This window comes from Polypterus senegalus, chromosome 16 (genome assembly GCF_016835505.1).
Source record: "Polypterus senegalus isolate Bchr_013 chromosome 16, ASM1683550v1, whole genome shotgun sequence".
Lineage (NCBI taxonomy): Eukaryota > Metazoa > Chordata > Cladistia > Polypteriformes > Polypteridae > Polypterus > Polypterus senegalus.
The window spans coordinates 104,348,251-104,368,400 of NC_053169.1; the positions used below are offsets into that span (position 1 = coordinate 104,348,251).

The 20,150-nt window shown below is 41.1% G+C and overlaps 1 protein-coding gene across 1 annotated transcript; it reads right to left on the reverse strand.

Annotated features, from left to right (window-relative positions):
• Nucleotides 1–2,723: 2,723 nt before the first annotated feature.
• rnf8 (ring finger protein 8, E3 ubiquitin protein ligase) lies at nucleotides 2,724–19,069 on the reverse strand. The gene is made up of 7 exons (XM_039738411.1): nucleotides 18,735–19,069; nucleotides 16,162–16,290; nucleotides 14,852–15,409; nucleotides 14,218–14,310; nucleotides 7,669–7,776; nucleotides 3,349–3,560; nucleotides 2,724–2,884 (listed from the first exon to the last, which is right to left on the reverse strand). The coding sequence occupies exons 1-7, from the start codon at nucleotides 18,840–18,842 to the stop codon at nucleotides 2,875–2,877; spliced, it is 1,218 nt and encodes a 405-aa protein (XP_039594345.1). The 5' UTR covers nucleotides 18,843–19,069; the 3' UTR covers nucleotides 2,724–2,874.
• Nucleotides 19,070–20,150: the final 1,081 nt, after the last annotated feature.

A 20,150-nucleotide genomic window follows, 5' to 3' on the forward strand; every position in this document is an offset into this window, starting at 1 on the left:
GAAATGACCCTGACTTACATAGATGCCAGCTAAAAGCCACTCGGGGCGACTCTGAACATCTCGGGTTTCAGAAGCTTGCTTGCTCAGAAAGTCTCCGATGTAAAACCGTAACCGTCATGAAGGCACCTCTCTGGATAAGCTGGAGTGCCTCGGCGCTGTCTGCTCAAGTTTTTCTGGGCAGAATATAAAGGAATTGTGCTTCTGTGTCGATTGTTAGTCTAGGACGGGCACAGTATTGTCAGCATTTCATCTTTTTTTTTTTCCTTTCTACTTCTTAAATGGTGCTGCTGGGCTTAACATTTCTGAAAGGATATTTATGGACTTTGATATTCGGTTCCTTAATTACCGAAACCTCAAAGTGTTATTCCTGCTCATCGGCAGGTTCCTTTCAGAGCATTGGTTGCTCTAATCACTGGGCTGAATGTTGCCAAATCTCTTTATGGAACAGGCAAATCTAAATCTTCCCCAAAAAGCAGGAGTAGTCAGTTATCTGAATCTTTGGCCTCATGGATCACATAATTCAGGCCTAAACTATTCTAGAAACGCTGGTTTGATTAAATCTACAAATCGTGACTTGACATATTTGACACAGGCAAATGGCTAGTGAGCTTTTAGTCCTTTGCACCTTACGTTAGTTTAGCCTTGACAGAATGAGGTGGCTTCACATCAGATATCTCATTTTACATTACAAAGTACCAAGCAGTAAAAAGAGCCCCACAAACCATGAGGGTCTAAAAACGGCGTAATGAGACTGGCACATGTAGAGCACTTACCTCCCGCTGCATAAAGAGCTCACAACATCAAACCGCAGCATCAGGCACATGTGGAACACTCAATGGAGATTAGGTTAAGGGGACAGAAAAAAGTAAAAACCTACATAAAGTTAAAAAGCGGATTAGAGAACATTATAAAACGAAAGTAAACTTATTAGTGCTCGCAGAATTTCAACGTCTTTTGAATTTTAAAAACAAATTAGCGTCTTGAAATAGCACACGCATCATGGCATGGCTATCTGATGTAGTAACAAAAACACCAAAACCTAGTAGTGTGTGTGATCAGTCTGTCCGTCCTTCTGTCTGTCGGGCCCACGTTACCTTTGAGCTTTCTTACTTTCAGGACATCCTCCACAACCCCCAGGTGCTGCCTTCTGTTTTCACGAGGGCACAGTCCTGCTCTGTTCTTATGTTGTTCTGGGGGTATAAGCACCCAGTTGGTGTTGCTGAAGAAAAGGTGAAGTGCTGTTCTTCAAGAGTACTAATAATACATTTTATTTATACAAGGCGCCTTTCAGAGAACTCAAGGACACCAAACAAACAAACAAATAAATAAATAAATAAATACAAAACACAATTATAAACAACTTAAAACATCAGAAAATCTAAAAATTAAAACCAAACAAAACCACTATAATTAGGAGGAAGAAGAAAAAGCCATTTTAAACAAATGTGTTTTAAGTTTACATTTGAAAGATGAATATGATTTGATATTTTGGAGATCCGCAGGTAATGAGTTCCAGTGCTTGGGAGCAGAACGGTTGAAAGCTCTGCTCCCCATGGTGGTTAGACGGGCGGGAGGAACGGTCAGATGGGTGGAGGAAGAGGATCTAAGGTTACGGGATGGAATGGCAACATGTAGAAGGTCAGACAGATATGGAGGTGCGAGGTTATGGATGGCCTTAAAAGTTAGTAGCAGAATCTTAAAATCAATACGAAACTTGATCGGGAGCCAATAAAGCTGCTGCAAGACCGGAGTAATATGGTGAAAAGATGGGATTCCAGTGATGATACGTGCTGCAGAATTCTGGACTAACTGAAGCTTGTGAAGAGATTTATTAGGGAGACCAAAGAGGAGTGAATTGCAGTAGTCCAGCCGAGAAGTAACAAGACTATGAACAAGAATGGCAGTAGTATGAGGAGTGAGGGAGGGACGAATGCGATTAATATTACGTAAGTGGAAGTAAGCAGACCGGGTGATGTTATTAATGTGACATTGGAAAGATAAAGTACTGCCGAGGATGTGGAGTACTGGCCTGACTGGAACCCCAACATAGCACCAAGATGGCCAAGGGATTATTCGAAAACGGGAATGTCCTTCTACACAACTGTGTTTTGGGCAGGCCCAGGAAATGCACTGATGGATGGTTCACAATGACCTCCTTCAATTAAATACATGGAAAGCGCATTTCATCACATAGCAGCTGATATGTCATAGGCGATCTTACCAAAAGAGCCAATTGTAAAGATGCTGGATGCACACAGCCCTTGGATCAGGTTTATGTCACGACAGCTGAGCACATTTGCAGTTGAAACTCCACGATTGCCTCACGCAGAAATAACAGGATGGCTAGCAATTATGAAAACTTCTTTTGATGCCAGCTTCAACATCTTCATGTCCTCCCTCCTTCAAATGATTCCTTGACATTTCATCAGAGGTCAGACTGGATTCCTATTTCTTGTTCTGAACAAGTGTCCTCAAAATGAGACCGCAGTTGGTCATCTGTAACAAACATCTTTCTAAAAGCCCTTCATCAGTTAACTTCTCTCCATTGGTACAGCTAGCAAACCTTTTTATAACCATTTAAAAGTGAGAGTTTAGTACACAAGAGTAGAATTTTGCTTCGACTGAATGCAACTTGCCTTCTGTAAGCAATTTTAATTTCAACTTGGACGTCAGCCACCCCATATCCGACTATTTTCATGAAATTGAGTTCCTTAAACTATGCATTGACTGTTTCACGCCTTTATTAATTTAATTACTCACATCCACAATTTATTTCCAAAGTCACTTTCAACTAAAACCCAGCCATCCAATGATGCCATCCCAAGCAGAGCTGTCCATTTAGTGCATAACAGAACAGGCAGGTTTGCTTCCAGGTCACGTTTGCCTAAAAAAAAAAAAAAAACACAATACTACAAATTAGCTTGACCAGGGTCACCTAAGAAGCAAGCAATCCTTCTTGTCCACAAATCAGTCATTCCACTTGACCACTAGAAAGAGAACCCGCCACTAACCAGCTTCACATTCATTCATAATGCCATCTAAACCTTACTGGAACAATCCGATCGGACCTGTCCCAAATTCCCTCCCCACCCTTTTAGTGTCACTAGTCAGCCTAACACACAATTTTGGGATTGGTAGATGGTAGCGGACGTGAACCAAACACAGAGATATGGGGGAAAAAAAGTCAATTCTGTTCAGTTTATTCTTCCATTGCTCTCTTCACTAAATCCAAGCTCTGAGGCCTTATACGCATACTGTACATGGCTACAGCATTTCAGGTCTGAATTACTTGGACTCTACCGAGTCAACCTGTCAAGGTTGTTAAGCTCTTTGTCAAGACAAATGTACCTTTCAGCTTTCCGTTGACTGATCAAGCTTTCCCGTCTCTTCTTCATCTCTGGACTTAAATTTTCAATAATTCGATCAATGTAGTTATCAAGCACAAGGGAGCTTGTCTGGGACACTACTGCTTGACGACATATTGGACACTCATCTTTCCGTTTTCTCCAGTCACTTATACACTTGAAGCAGAAGCTGTGCGCACAATTCAGCGTTACGGCCTGCAGAGAAAGCATAAACCACAGTGAGCCTCATGCAGCACTGGCAAACCGTTCAAAAGAGGTGGTCTGCTGTCGTTCAGTGCCAGACCTACAACCGAACCTCTGGCCACAGCAGGTATGGCCTACTCACACTCGAGTGTTATACATTACCAGTTTGGCATTTTTCAAACTTTTGTTATGGCATTCTGCAAGAATATTTAGGGGATTGTCTCAGATATTATGCAAGCATTTAGCAGGGGAAATGACACCATTTGGTGGGTTGCGAGGCAATTGTTGAAAATCAGAATAAATTTTATGATTAAGTGCTTTTAATCTTGGAGATCACAGTACTGAAGAGGTGGTGCTGTTCTTCGGCAAAAGGAATCTTGAGGGTGATTTTGGATTCACTATAAAGAAAAATTCCAGGACTTCACCCAGAGGTCAATAAGCGCACAAGTACAGTGATGTGTGATCGTGTCTTAGTGATATTTACAGAAGCTTGTTCCCACCACTCAAAAAAAAATCACGTTATGTTGCAGAGTAAAGTTGCCTGCCATGGTCAGCATTATTGTGTAAGAGTGTGATCTGTTTGTCTGACAGCCAGTAAGCAAGAGATTAGAGCAGAGTGGATATTGGGTAATCAACAAGTGAACAGACGTTATACTCGGATACATTCAGCCTGCGTATGTTGAGGGGCACATTTAAATTGTCTGGTCACACAGCCAGTGATTAATTGCAGGAAGCTAATTTGGTGAACAATACGCCAGCCTTTCTAAGACTCCGTTGTACAACCAAATCACAAAAGAGTGTTCTGCATGTAATCCAGTAACAGGAGCTTAATCAAGTGTCTGCTTAGTTTTAAGCCAGCTGTTTCATCTAGATGTGTTTCTGTTTTTGATGAGCTGCTTCATTCCTTACTCATGACTTCCTGTAAAAATGCTTTTTTGAATATATAAACAAGCTTTTTAAGCAAGTTACCATTTTTTTCAATGGGACACGCATTTGGCTATAAATACTCAAAACTGCGGCACGCAGGAGTTATCTAACACATTTGGATGTGAATAATGTCATTGAAAATGATGGCACACAGATTTAGAAGCGATCTAGAGCGCTCAAGTCTAGCACTAAAACACTAAAAAACTGCTTAGGTGTGAGTGGGAGCGGCCATCACAGAGGTCCAAGCTGGAACAACCTCTTTGAAAATAAGTAAATCAATCAATGATTTAGGACAAACTGACTGTTTCTCTGTTTTAACAAAGAATTTAAAACACTTTTGTGTTTTGTTCTTTAAAACTGGAGTTTTTGAAATGTATAATATTTGTATAACATTCTCTGTTGAAGATGTTTCAATGTAAACTGAACATTCCAAACAAATTTCCTTGGGGAAATTGGTTCCCAGGAGCCAAATTCACCTGAAAATGACAGCAGTAGGTATTTGGCGTTTTGTGTGAATTCACTTAACTAGAGGCAACTCAGTTCACCTCTACCAGTGATGAAATGATGAACGATCGATCCCACAGCGTCTAACCGCACCATGGCCAGTTTCACTACGGCATTTGAAAGTGCAAACGATCAGTGGCAGATGTAGTTGGTTAGAATCACGTCAAGTGAAATGACACAGAAATCATCAAAAGGAAATCAACTAAAAATCAAAAACTATTGAGCAGTAAAACAACGTCTGTGTAAAAACTCAAACGTCAGCTCAAAACAGACTTACACAGCAGAATGTGAAAAACATAGCAATGTGTGAAGTTCTGCTCAGTTTCAAGTCTGCCTTCACCGTTACTGGAGAATGAATTTGTACCTTTGTCTCATTTTCAGCAAAGCAGAACTCTTTTGCTTTCCTCTTCTTGGTAGAATTACACTCTTTCCTCAGTGCCGAGACAAAAGTCATTGATTTTTACTGGAGCAAACCAAACCCATTTTCACTGTTAAGAACATATCCAGATTTCATTTTTCTTCCCCATGAAAACGCACAAAGAGACAAAGGAGAGGATAAAAAGTCCCTGGGTGACCTCAATTTGGGCTTCCCTTTTTCTGATATCCACGTACCTCAGCATGTGCGTAGGGTGTTAACGTAAGTACCCTCTGGTAAACAGAGGTACTCAAAAAAATGTCCCACTGAGATCCAGTAAATACTACACAACGAAGATAAAAAGGAGGCACAGACAAATGATTTAGTGCAGGGTTTGGGGAGTTAACTGACCACAATTCACCTGCCCACAGGTTAGTCAGACCTGCGCTCTTACTGTCATCTCTCCACATGCTTCTTGTCTACTGTTCTTAAAATGGAGACACAGAACACATGCCATTTACAGAAGTATAAGCAGGAAGGCTCACATGCTGTGATGTCTTGCTACCAAATAACACAAAATGGCAGGCCAAACCTCAAGGGTGCGGAGATTAAACCCACCTTCGACACGTTGATTATTCTAGAAAAGTGCTATATAAAAGACACTGGTAAACGGGCCCAAAAAGAGAGAACATTGCATGGGTGGAAATGCAAAAAAGATGGTCAATTAGGACACCAGTAGAAACTGAAACAAAAGCCATAAAACTCACAAATCCATGCACTTCAAACCTGAGAATGTTCCAGCACATTAATTTATATGTTTAGATTGCAGACATATCAGAAACGTGCATGTCCAATAGTGTTAACGCTCCTAGCGATGATGTGACACTTGCATGTCCTAACTGTCTTCCCCGGGTTCTGCTTTCACTCCCACACCCCAATAACACAATGCTTGGTTAATGGGTGACTTTAAATTGGCCACATAAGAGCGAGTGTGCGACTGTTCAGTTTGTCCTTGTCGGACGTTGACAAGACAGGCTCTGCAAGGCATGACCCCAAATTAGCTTAAGGGCATTTGATGATTTATGATGATATCTGCTTATTGTCCAATAAACTGAACAGCTGAAGACCACAACTTACAAAACAACATAAGTCACACATTTAACTTCTTGATAGGCAGGATACGATTTTGCAATACAAAATACTGCTAATATGACATATGGCACTGTATTGTACACATACCAAGTCAACGCCTAAAACATGTCTTATGTTACTGACATACAAATATATTCATATTTAAGGTGAGTTTTTTTTTTTTTTTTTATAAAAGAAGAAATCTACAAAAAACCTAAATTCAAATGAGTGTAGAAATACACAATACATTTTGCTGTGTTTTAATTTAATAGTAAGCCACACTAGACTTGCTGCACATTTCTTTGTGAAAATGTCATATTGTGAAGCCTGAACTGCGACAGGAATTGTATGCGGATCGTCTCATGCCCGCTTCTTGATGTTCTCTACCCACTGTGCTCCCAGCTGGTTCTAAAGCCTCCTTCACACTCGCCGCAGTTCACCTAAAGACTTCATCAATGCCAGGCGTTTTGCTGGGGTCAAAATGAGTTACCTCCAGTCTTTTGTTATGTTTATGATCTCAATGCTTTCTACAGTCAGGGCAATTAATACTCTGAAGTGGACATATTTGAATATTCAGAAAAGTTTAGGTTTTGGTTGGCTTTAATTTAAATGTACCTAACAATTCAAGTTTCTGGAGCAGAATAATGTATTGCACAATTGTAAAAAAAAAAAACAGTGACTTCAAAAATAAATGTATGCTTACACACTCCATAGATTGCACAGAAAAATGTCAAAAAGTAAAGTATTTTATGATTTACATAACAAAAGAAGCAGGGAAGTACAAACAAAAAGAAGTTCAATCAGTAGCAGAAAACAGCTGCAGCAAAGCCACTATGGCAGTCTGTGACTTGACTTGACAACCACTCTTTTCTGGATTGTCAGTTCCCAGCATGCACTTGTAAACACTTAACCACATGTCAGCTGGACCAAACCACTGTCAGCATTTACTGCTACATGTTCAGAAATGGGATTCTCTGGTAGCAAAAGACATTACCCCTTAGACTCTCCACAAAGGACTCTATGGATGTTTAGCCAGGTCCCTTTTTTGGCCACTGACATCCTTTAAGATTTTCTTCCCAATTGGCCCTCCTTTATTACGACAGTTTTGTTACTGTAGTGGGGACAATGCATCATGTAGAAAAAGAAAAAAAACTTTTTCCTAACTTGTTTTGAACAAACTTGTCTTCCACAAAAACAACGTACCTCAATGAACAGCTCGGAGCAGATGGCGCACTGTAGTTCACTCTCCAGTACATCAGTCATTAAAGTAAAAAACTGCTCTTTCTGTGCTATCGCCTTCTCTGTCTCTACCTGTCACCAAGAAAAAAAAAGACAAAAATTTGTGTTAATGACACCCGTCTCACCATTCAATCATTGGAACAAATACTGTATGTATGTCTTCTAAGGCCACGTTTCTTAACCTTTAGATTCTTGACACCCACATTTTCCTTTTGAAGATGGCAGATGATGGAATGAATGCAAATATAAGAGCTTCTCCCTTCTTGAAATGTGGACAGACAGGAAAAAAAAGTCACAGCACTGCTGATCACTTATGTGACCCACCGCATCAAGCTCACCTTCCCAACGGTGGCAAACCGCAATCCCCAAAAGAGGTTCTCAGGTACACCTTGGATTACACACACACACACACACACAAATAATAATGTTTCACAGTTAAGTGGCATTACGGGAAAACTCCACAGAAAAACTGTTTTTTTTTTTAAATGTCACTCCTGTAGTTTGTAGTGGAGGCCAAGAAAAATTTTCAATCTGATGTTTTCATACAAAATGGAGAGAAAAACTTTGATATAATGGAAACCAGAAGTAACAGAATACCAATGCTGTACCCAGGCAAACAATGTTCCAGATTGTCTGGGAGCTGGGGATTCACATTACTCGTGTCACATTATAAACTTGTCGGTCATATCTCAAATATGCAATTAGGACCAGGTGGTCAAGCACCTAGAACACTTCCGGGTGGGTTATAAAAAGTGCCAGCCACCACCACTCGAAGAGCCAGAGTTGGGAGGAAGGAGACAAGGCCTGGGAAGGAGTGGTCGTAAAGGAAGAAAGGTGGTGTTGCGGTGTGTTGGACTGGTGTTTTGTGGGACTGTGTATTGCCTGTGGGTCACGGGGAAGACGTGCACCCACGGGTGAAGAACAATAAAGTTTTTGTGTTTTTATACGTGCCTCCGTGTCCATCTCTGTCGGGTCAGGCGCCTATATAGCGCCTTTGTTATATATACACACATATACATATATACACATATTAACATACATTATATATATATATATATATATATATATATATATATATATATATATATACAGTATATAGCAAAATCCAGAGCTTCGCAGCGACAAAGTACTGCTTTTACATTTTTATTAAGAAGAAAAGTAAACCTTTTTAAACTGAGGGAAAATATACCAAGAATTATTTGTTAAAGATCTCTTTGTATACCACGTTGTCAGTTCAGCACTCCGGTTGTAATATGACCAAGCTGTGCGAGCTTACTCTTGAGCATGCAACATATAGTTGTCCAGGAGAAAAGCAATCTTGCCTCAAATCAATGGCAACCTTTTGTAGGGTGTGTCCCCGAGACTTATTCATTTTCATCGCGAAGCAGAGCCTTAGTGGAAATTGGAGGCATTTGAATTGACATGGGAGATCAGAGGGTATAACGGGGATGCGAGGAATACAAACTCTCTCCCCTGAGCAACTGCCAGTAAAAATAGTTGCCTCAATTAGGTTCTTTTGCAGACACGTGACCTGAAGTCTTGTGCCGTTACAAAGTCTCGGTGGCTGTAAGGTTTTCAGTAACATTATTGGTGTCCCAACCCTCAAAATTAGATTATGCTCAGTAATGCCTGGAGGATTCAGAGTGTGGAGAAACTCTAGAGACAGTGTGTGTATTAACTTGTGGATTTTTCTGTGAGTATTTGGTGGCAGCGTCACAAAGTTGCTTCCGCAAGACAGCGTTAGCTGCGGAGCTCAGCTCAGAGCAAAATGAAGAGAATGAAATGACGTGAATGTGAGGGGAGATAATGACGTGACTCCCCCACCCGCCTTAACTGTCAATCTCTCCACAAACACAGTCTCTCGGATCTCAACTCTCCTTTATATAAATCAGTAAAATTTTGAATATAAAGTAATTTTTATTTAGTCCACAGAAATATGTTTGGTAGAAATGTAAGTTAAATTTAGTCATCATTGCATACATTTTTCTTCACCATAGAAATGTAAAGACTAAATTCAACTTCCATTCCTACCAAAGATATTTCTGTCGACTAAATAGAACCTACTTATATCCAAATAGAAAGATATATTTTTTCGAATCTGAGCATGCATTTTAGATCGACTTAACGCGCACTACATCGAGCCCCGTGCTCTTGTGCTCTCGGCTGCCTGCCTCAATAAGTCACCGTTGCTTCGCTCTTACTTTTTTACCGTTCATTTAATCATGTGCCTCTCTACAGTTTTGTTTATTTTCGGGTTGTAATGTTCATTAAATTTACGTATCATCTGGTCCATTGGCGGACCATGCATCTCACACCTAGCCCTTCAGTACTGCTCCATCTGAATCAACCCGCCCCTCAAAAACTCATTTATGGTTATAAAAACCATCTTAATATGCAGAAATACATTATAAAGAGCTGCTGCATCGCAGATGGATAACTCCTGTAGCCACAATAAATGCCTTTATTGAATAGACAAACCGGGGTGAACAAGTTCCTTTCTACTGCAGCCACAGCCGACACACATAAAAAACATCAATAATAACTCATAAACTTGCAATATTATTTAGGAAAATCGCAACATTTTACTCACCAAAAATTCAGATTATTTGTAAACAAAATCCACCCTCCACTTTTTCCGCAAAAATAGTTCAATCACTATGTCGTACGGATTATCCGTGCGCCTCAGTTCCATCAAAAAGTCCCTTTCTATCGCCATCGAAGCTAATGCTGAAAGGCGAACCTGCGGCTTCTATCCAATCAATGGGTCTGAATACGGTGATGTCGCCGTACGCCTGCTAGAGGGCCGCACTGACACCAACTCAAAATCTGATTGGTTGAAGCAACAGGTTAATTGACATTTATTTTGTGTTAGAGTGCCTGCACAATGAATTGTGAAGCCCTCTCTGCCTGGAAACAAATGATGGCTGAAATGTGATTGGTTAAATGCTTTAATATGAAAATACATGCCTGGAAGCAGCACAACCATCGGAAAAGCTATGAAAAGAGGCGAACAGACTATTTGGAATTATTTAATAAGTATTCATGGACAAAATATAATTAACATCAGTTTGTGATTCAGATATTTTTACCTATGAATATGCTAAGCACAGTCCTTCACCCGCAAATATTTACCTTATATGGGCGGGCAGGCACTCAATTACGTGGGAGGCGTGATGATGCGAGACAACTCCGCCTCCCACGGCCATCGAGCTGCAGTCTATTACAGTATATGGACAAAACAATAGGTTCCAGTTATGACCATTATGCGTAGAATTTCGAAATGAAACCTGACCAACTTTTGTAAGTAAGCTGTAAGGAACGAGCCTGCCAAATTTCAGCCTTCTACCTACACGGGAAGTTGGAGAATTAGTAATCCACAAAGGGAGAAAATGAATTACGTATAATAAAGCAGTTTTTATTCCTGAGCTTTCAACCCCTGCCAGGGGCCTTCATCAGAGGATAATGCTTAGACTTACAGGAATCAAAGGCAATATATAGCAAAAAATTACATTCAAGTCAGTGTGATCAGATTCTTGCCCAGCGGTATACATAGGACAAACATCAAAAAGAATCACAACACGTATACAGGACCATTGCAACGCCATCAGAAGAAAGGACTCACGATCACTAATCCATACGCATACTAAATCAACAGGACATACATTTAACTGGGAAAATGTACAAGACAGACATAAGGCCAGTACTAAAAGTGCCAGAGAGCTGGCCGAATCTTGGCTATCAAATGAGAACGCCATCAACAGGCATTTGGACATAAATCCAGCATATACAAACTTAAGAACAACATGTTCATAATAAATAAAACTTTACAACCAATAAGCCCTACCCCCTTCACACTGACTTAAACATAATTGTTTCAATAAATTGCCTTTGATTCTGTAAGTCTAAACATTATCCTCTGATGAAGGCCCCTGGCAGGGGCTGAAAGCTCAGGAATAAAAACCACTTTATGATACGTAATTCATTTTCTCCCTTTGTGGATCTCCAGCTGCAATTATAATTATATATATATATATATATATATATATATATATATATATATATATATATATATATACTGCTCAAAAAAATTAAAGGAACATTTTCAAAACACATCAGATCTCAATGGGAAAAAGAAATCTTCCTGGATATCTATACTGATATAGACTGGGTAATGTGTTAGGAACGAAAGGATGCCACATCGTTTGATGGAAATGAAAATGATCAACCTACAGAGCCCTGAATTCAAAGACGCCCCAAAAATCAGAGTGAAAAAATTATGTGGCAGGCTAGTCCATTTTGCCAAAATGTAATTGCAGCAACTCCAAATTGTACGCAGCACTTTGTATGGCCCCTGTGTTCTTGTATACATGCCTGACAACATCGGTGCATGCTTCTAATGAGATGACAGATGGTGTTGTGGGGGATCTCCTCCCAGATCTGGACCAGGGCATCACTGAGCTCCTGGACAGTCTGAGGTGCAACCTGGTGGCATTGGATGGACCAAAACATAATGTCCCAGAGGTTATCTATTGGATTTAGGTCAGGAGAGTGTGGTGGCCAGTCAATGGTATCAATTCCTTCATCCTCCAGGAACTGCCTGCATACTCTCACCACATGAGGCCAGGAATTGTCGTGCACCAGGAGCCACTGTACCAGCATAGGGTCTGACAATGGGTCCAAGGATTTCATCCTGATACCTAATGGCAGCCAAGGTGCCTTTGTCAAGCCTGTAGCGGTCTGTGTGACCCTCCATGGATATGCCTCCCCAGACAATCATTAACCCACCACCAAACTGCTCATGCTGAATGATGTTACAGGCAGCATAATGTTCTCCATGGCTTCTCCAGACCCTTTCACTTCTGTCACGTGCTCAGGGTGAACCTGCTCTAATCTGTAAAAAGCACAGGGCACCAGTGGTGCATCTGCCAATTCTGGTATTTTATGGCGAATGCCAATCGAGCTGCATGCTGCTGGGCAGTGAGCTCAGGGCCCATTAGAGGTCATGAAGTCTTTCTGGTTGTTTGGTCAGAGACATTCACACCAGTGGCCTGCTGGAGGTCATTTTGTAGGGCTCTGGCAGTGCTCATCCTGTTCCTCCTTGCCCAAAGGAGCAGATACTGGTCCTGCTGATGGGTTATGGACCTTCTATGGCCCTCTCCAGCTCTCCTACAGTAACTGCTTGTCTCCTAGAATCTCCTCCATGCCCTTGAGACTGTGCAGGGAGACACAGCAAACCTTCTGGCAATGACACGTATTGATGTGCCATCCTGGAGAAGTTGGACTACCTGTGCAACCTCTGTAGGGTCCAGGTATCGCCTCATGCTACCAGTAGTGACACTGACTGTAGCCAAATGCAAAACTAGTGAAGAAACAGTCAGAAAAGATGAGGAGGGAAAATGTCAGTGGCCTCCACCTGTTAAACCATTCCTGTTTTGGGGGTCATCTCATTGTTGCCCTCTAGTGCATCTGTTGTTAATTTCATTAACACCACAGCAGCTGAAACTGATTAACAACCCCTCTGCTACTTAACTGACCAGATTAATATCCCATAAGTTTCATTGACTTTATGCTATACTCTGATTAAAAAGTGTTCCTTTAATTTTTTGCAGTATATATATATATATATATATATATATATATATATATACACACGAAAGTAGGACTTCCAGAAAATGTTTTTGTGCACAAAAGAGAAGGACATTTAATTCAAAACCATCATCTAGACAACATTTCTCCTCATTTGTTGGTTGTTAAACTAGAACTTCATTCTCCCCACCATCATGTGTTTTGTGAAACTGCGTAGTGAACTGTCTTTCTGTTCTTTATTTGCACAATTTGCATAAACACAAAGCTGACTGCCCACCTGATCTCGCTGTCACAAGTATTCTTTACCTTTTAATCGCTAACTGTCCACATCTCTCTACAATGTTGAAGTGGCATTAGATCCCACAATCTCCAGTGAGTGAGCAGGTCTCCTGGTCAATGACATAATAGGTATTCAACAAAATCTCATTCAGTTTTCTAAAACAAAGCAGCTCATAAGAATATTTTCTCGAAACGGATTATTTAACAATATTTTAGTGAAAATACGTTTGGGACATTGTGAGCATACAACTGGATATCTGAATGATGCCACACAAGTAATTTGAGATTTTTCATGAATGTTTTGATTGTATTCGGCTACAATTTCATTGAAAACATGACAATAAAAGTCATCCTCAGCCATCACTACAAACATTGTATGTAATTGTACGGAGCATCTCTCATTTTCCAAATCACTTTTCAGCAGAAACTGACCCACCTGCAGTTCCCTCCTCAATGAATATGTCACAAATTAGCTTATGATGCAATATATAAAATGAACACAAGATACTTGACTGGACTTCAGAAAACATGGAAATGTCACCTTGCCCCTCTCACGCTTGGCTGGCCAAGGGGGCCTGAAAGAAAGTCCACCCTCAGTAACACCAGATGAGCAAGATCAGCCATCCTATTGTATATTTTGATACATACCTTTGTTTTTTGAAGTTCTTTTTCCTTGGCCTGAATAATCTCATCAACATCTTTGTATAAGTGCTTACTTTCATTTCTCATTCCACAATGTTGCTAAAAATAAAAAAAATAGTAATAATAATTCCAATATAATCTTTAAAGATTATTCAAAAATATCTGTTACCTCTCCTTATGACTGAGGGAGTTATGATTAAAACTAATGTCAAAACCTTGGTTGTTAAAGCAGTGACTTATCAGGGCAAGATATCTAATTTGAGATTTTTCATGGATGTTTTGATTTTGTGAAGAGAAAAAAGGGAAAAATGCAGAAGAATACAACAAACAAGCAAATGGAGTGCTCATCCTTTTACTTTCTAACCCACATATCCAGAGCCAATGGTGACACTAGTAGCTTCATTAATCAAAATCCACAAAAATCGTTTACACAGTGAAAGGGGACACAGAGAGAACACGTGGAATCCTCACACCGAGACAGATTACAGCGGAGCAGCATTTGCCCTAAACAGTGTGCCAGTTTATCAAACTGAACAAGTCATACTAGCCCTCCAGCCAGTACAAATGGGGCATCCTTACAATAAAATAAACTCCAACTGTAAGAAATACCAACTTTTACATTCCGCCAACCTAAACTTACCTTTTGCTTTTCTACATCCCTTGGAGTCTTCAGTTTTTCAGCTTGTTGCTGCTCCGTAAGCAGCCTTTCCTCCGCACTTTGCCCTGTGCACTGGGGCTCTTTTGCAAAGTTTACGTGACATTGAGTGCTTAACTCGGTACTTTGTTCATCTGAAAGACCAGCAACTCCATCACAACGTCCACTGGGTCCGGCGGCTACCTCAGAGTCACATGCAAGACTAGATGTTGCCAAAACTGTAGAGAAACTGTGCTGCTTTTCATACATGCCATCAGTAGAGGATTTTGATATCTTGGCTTTTGAATAAACTGATCTGACTTGTTCCTCATCTAACGAGTGGAACTTTCTCTTGCTGCTCTGAATCCTCTGGTCCACCACATCTTTTGAAACTTTCAACAAAAATGGCAAAACATTCTGCAGCTTCTCCCTTGTGAAAATGTATTCAAATTCAGCACCCCTGTTGTCAATGGGGACTCCAAGTTGAACAATGTCTCCTTCTTTAAGGATACATGCAGCGTCAGACTCAATTCGCTTTCTGTTCAGCCAGACGCCATTAAGACTCTGCAAGTTAAAATAAGAGTGAGATGATCTGGCAACCAAACAAAAATCAAAAGACACCACAGCCATCCTAAGGGGCCCTTAGATTTAGACAGCTAACCTGAATAAAAGATCTAACAAAAATGACTACATATGTGAAATTAAATTGAGGGCGCAAACGGTAGAAAAGTGGAGTGCCCAGTGAAAAATCTCACACAGACATGTGCAGAATGGGCCACCTCTGGAAAGACCAGACTGCCATGCTTTCATTTAGTGGATATGAAATTGTAATAATGACATTTTATTGTCTACTTTACATTTTTTAACATATCCTAGAAAACGTGGAGTCAGGTGACATCAGGTGTTCCCCCAGGTGCAAATCAAACACACAGAAAATATCACTGTGCAAATTTTAGAGATGTGAATTAACTGCGTTCTAGAAAGTACACTTAAGGACTACAACCGGACAAGAAATGTACATAGACAAATGTGGATGAGCATGTTGAAAATATTTTATGAATGAATGCCAAATACTAATTTCAGATAAATAGAAAGCCTTTGGAAAACCTAAGGACACTAAACTGGCCCTTGTTTTTGTCATATTCTACTGAAATTCTTGATTACACTTCTGCCCAGTTTTTAGGTCCACCAATGGTGCCACCCTTTACCAGGCGCAGTTATAAGATCACCACCATGTAGTGTTTGCCAGTGGCTCCTACTAGGGCAAAAGTGTCAAAATCAATATAACAGGCTTCTGTTTGGAGAGTTTTGCTTACCTTTTTGTCGGTCACAGTCCACTGGCCTTCTTCATTCTGCTTGAGAATACAGTGATTTCTTGAAATCATGAATGGACAGGTGAGGGATACTAGCCGGTGTGTGACATCAAGTCCTCGACCAAGTGACACCTACAGAACACAAATAGAAAAAAACAATCAATATGCCTGCAAATTAAGAAACTCAATGGGATAAGGTGGGCACTGGACACGTAGGCATTGCCTCAAATGAAATGGTTTATAAGACCACTCATACCAAACTAAAGTTCTTGAATTATGGAACACTTCCTTTGTTTGTTAATAATTTTTACTGTGACAAAATTCATTTTAGTGATTTGGAAGAACTACTGATGTCAGTCATTAGCCTTAACAGCTCTTCAGTTGGACCACAGTTAGAATTCTCAGGTGTCCTGAACAAAGGTCAAGTGTAGTGAAGCCGAGCACTTTGTGTGTCCCACCACAACTCCATATCCAATTGACCACACGAGCACAGCCAATTCCTGTCACGACCAAATGGTTTTACAGCCTGTTGGCATTTGGTAGAATGCCTAGAAGTTCCCAGAAAAAGGACAGTCGGCAGTATGGTTGTCATTGTTTTCATTGATCTTCACAGAACATTTTCAAAATCACTTGATCCAATCTATGGATGCACAACAACAACATTTACTTATATAGCACATTTTCATACAAAAAAATGTAACTCAAAGTGCTTTACAAAATGAAGAATAGAAAAATAGAAGACACAATAAAAAATAAAAATAAGTCAACATTAATTAACATAGAATAAGAGTAAGGTGGTCCAATGGCCAGGTGGGACAGAAAAAACAAAAAAAAAACTCCAGACAGCTGGAGAAAAAAATAAAATCTGTAGGGATTCCAGACCAAGAGACCGCCCGACCAGTCCCCTCTGGACAATCTACCTAACATAAGTCAAACAGTCCTCTTTGTATTTAGGGTTCTCATGGAAGGACTTGATGTTGATGGTCACGTAGACTTCTGTCTTTCAGTCCATCAATGTTGGAGCATCATGGTGCTTTGAGTAGGTGGTGGTGGCGCAGGCCCTGGAATATGAGTGCAAGGCAGGAACCATCATTAGGCACCCTTTAATACAGAAATCTTTCATTTAAACTGGGAGACCGCAAGCCAAAACAGATTTTAGTATTTCAATGCACCTAAAAAGGTTTGTTTAGTTTGACTCCCAAAATAATGCATTTCTAAAAGCAAGCCTTGCTCCATCTTAAAAATAAAAAACACTGTGACGTATTAATTTGAAACTTGACCAGCCTGGACTGTGACAGATTTGAATGAAGCACTAATACAGAACATTTTCTCAGGTGAAGCAGAAGCAGCTGGTTGTGTCAGTTCACCATGCCCACTTTTTTATGCCATTGAGAGGTTTTCCAGGTCAGTTCACTCACTAGTAGGATCCAAGTAAAATGTATTGATGAAACGATGCCATTCCTCCTGTCCTGTATGCTCTATGTGGGTGTTTATGTCTAACCCCACACTCTTAAAATAATCTAATCTGAACTTCAAGTGCTTGCCTCTGGATCAAAAAAAAAAAAAAAAATCAGGGCTCTATTGAACTGCAGATGGGCAGTGGGGCAGCAGAGGGATGCCAGCGAGATGCCTGTCACTTGCTGCAGAAAACTCTGCTCTTAATCCCAAGCCACTTTTTCCCCCCATCAGTGAGGCAGAGAATGGAAACATCTGAAGGTTTTGTGAAAGTTTTGTCAAAAAAGCTGTGGGGTTGTGCATAGCTACAGAGTGTGGCAGGTCACATGGGAGAATATGTCTTCGTGATGAATGCGTGGATCTCCATCGTTATTAATCATACCTGTGCCATGGACCATCAGCACCCCACGGAATTTTGCTGGGCAGTAGGGTCAATCTACAGAAGACCACCTGTTTATCTGAAGAGCACGCGCAGCTTCAAATGTCCAATAGGGAGGACTTTAGATTGCAGGACTGTTTTACGTATGTTCTTAGTGTCACCGTTACACAGTCAACATAAAAGTAAAAAGTTCAACCGTTCAAAACAAATAAAACACAACTCGCTTAGTCGCCAAGGTAACAATTTAATCGACGTCTAGATTTTGACAAAGTGACCGACAGCGACGAACAAAGTCATACACTGTCACAGTAGGCGGATCAGCGTACGATGCTAATGAAAGGGGACACGATGTCAGCGGCAGAGCGAGTCGCCAGGAGCTCCGCGTTTTAAAAGAAGCCGCCATTCAGTGGCGGAGGGCCGGGAGTCCGCGGCGCGGTCGCTGCCTGCAAGTTTATTTCTACATTTGCTTCACGAACCACGGCACAGTGACGAGGCGGCGCGATATTTACGAATGTCCAAAACCGGCAGTCTTCGCCTCACGTTCATCATCTCCCCGAGTGAGTGAACGCGGCTACGGCCACACAAGTGGCTAATTTCATTCGAGGTACTCCGGTTAAGTGACAGCGGTTGCCGATTTCAATTCAGCGGCACGGTTTGCTCCCAGTGCTCAAATGCCCTAACGACACCTGCTCAGGACTTCCAGTCAGCTCTTAGTTCACGACGAAGGTTTACCGCCGTTTACCTCCGCATTGTCCTGCAAAAGCAGCCATCCCGTCTTTTGCCTGGTCCTTTTCAGACACCAAATCTCATCTCCCTGCTGGCTGCTTTCCTCGTTCAAACTGCCGTCCATTGAACCATGGAGTTAAGCCACTGCCCCGTTTTCTTCTAAGATTTCACCGTATAAAATCAATGCAGACATACTCGGCCCCGGAAAAAAAATATCCGTGCTCGCTGTTAAAAGGTAATACATCCGGGGGCTTGGCGCGGGCATTCGTGACCTTTAAACGAACACTTCCGGGTCGCTGTTGCGACTGACGTGTTTGATGGGTCAGGGCGAAGGCCGGTGATGAGTTGCGAGATTTCTTCGTTGTGAAGTTTCTTGGCCCTCTTCTTTGAAAGTGTGTTTTGAATCTTTTCTTTGATATCTTTCTACATTGTCGTAACAGATGCCTCTCGATCCACCCATTAGATGTCCCTTCTTATTCCAGTTCGCGGAGCTAGAGCGGACACTGGATGGGATGCCGGTTCACAGCCGCCAGTTTCCCCTCCGATGCTTGTTTTTTTGGATGCTGCAGTAGAGCCCTGGAATGAGCACAGTGGTGGTCTGCGACTCATTCACCGGTGCTCCGTGACAATAGGTTTTTGTTGCAAACCAATTTGCTTACCATTCTGGTCTCAATTTTTTAGTTCATATGTGTGTTCTAAGTGTCCCGAAGGCTTCAGCTTTTTATGTCCGGTGCCTCTTGCCAGCTTACATGGGCTTTCGGGAACAGTAAAACGACAGTGATTACATCAACGTTTGAGAAGTAGTGCCGTTTATGTCTCCTATGCATCTTTGTCATTCACATATAATATACTGTAGCTAAGTAGGTACAGAGAACTGCCTCTGCACGCAGTCTTTGCTACTAATCTCGATTTATTTGAAAGGGAGCCCCTGGGCCCCAAACCTATAATGAGGCTCACATGTAAATCTGATTTAACCACAAGGGGGCACCACTGAGCCCCAAAATTCACACACAATGTCACCCAGCATATTACTGGGTTCAAATAAAAGGATTTGTATGGCGTCCAATACCTCCATAAGTGAATTGTTCTCTCTCTCTCTCGCTTTCTGCTGCCGCATGACTCTAATTTCCCTTTCATCTTGTTACCACATCCATAAATGAATTCAACAGCAGTTTAGCAGAAATGGTGTTGATGAAACGATGATGTCAATAAAACAAGCTCCTGGCTCAGCTATGTTTTCATGAATCTAATTCTCTGCATTACCTTTTTCTTGTTTAAATAACACACCAGTTTTTATTGGCTGCTTCTTCTCCTGCTTGTACAATAACTCATCACCTACAATGCTGGTCCTGGCTAAGGTCTGTTATGCTGTCCAGACTCCACTCTCCTGTCCAAAGTCAATTCTGCCAGAAGCCACTTTGAGAAGAGCAAC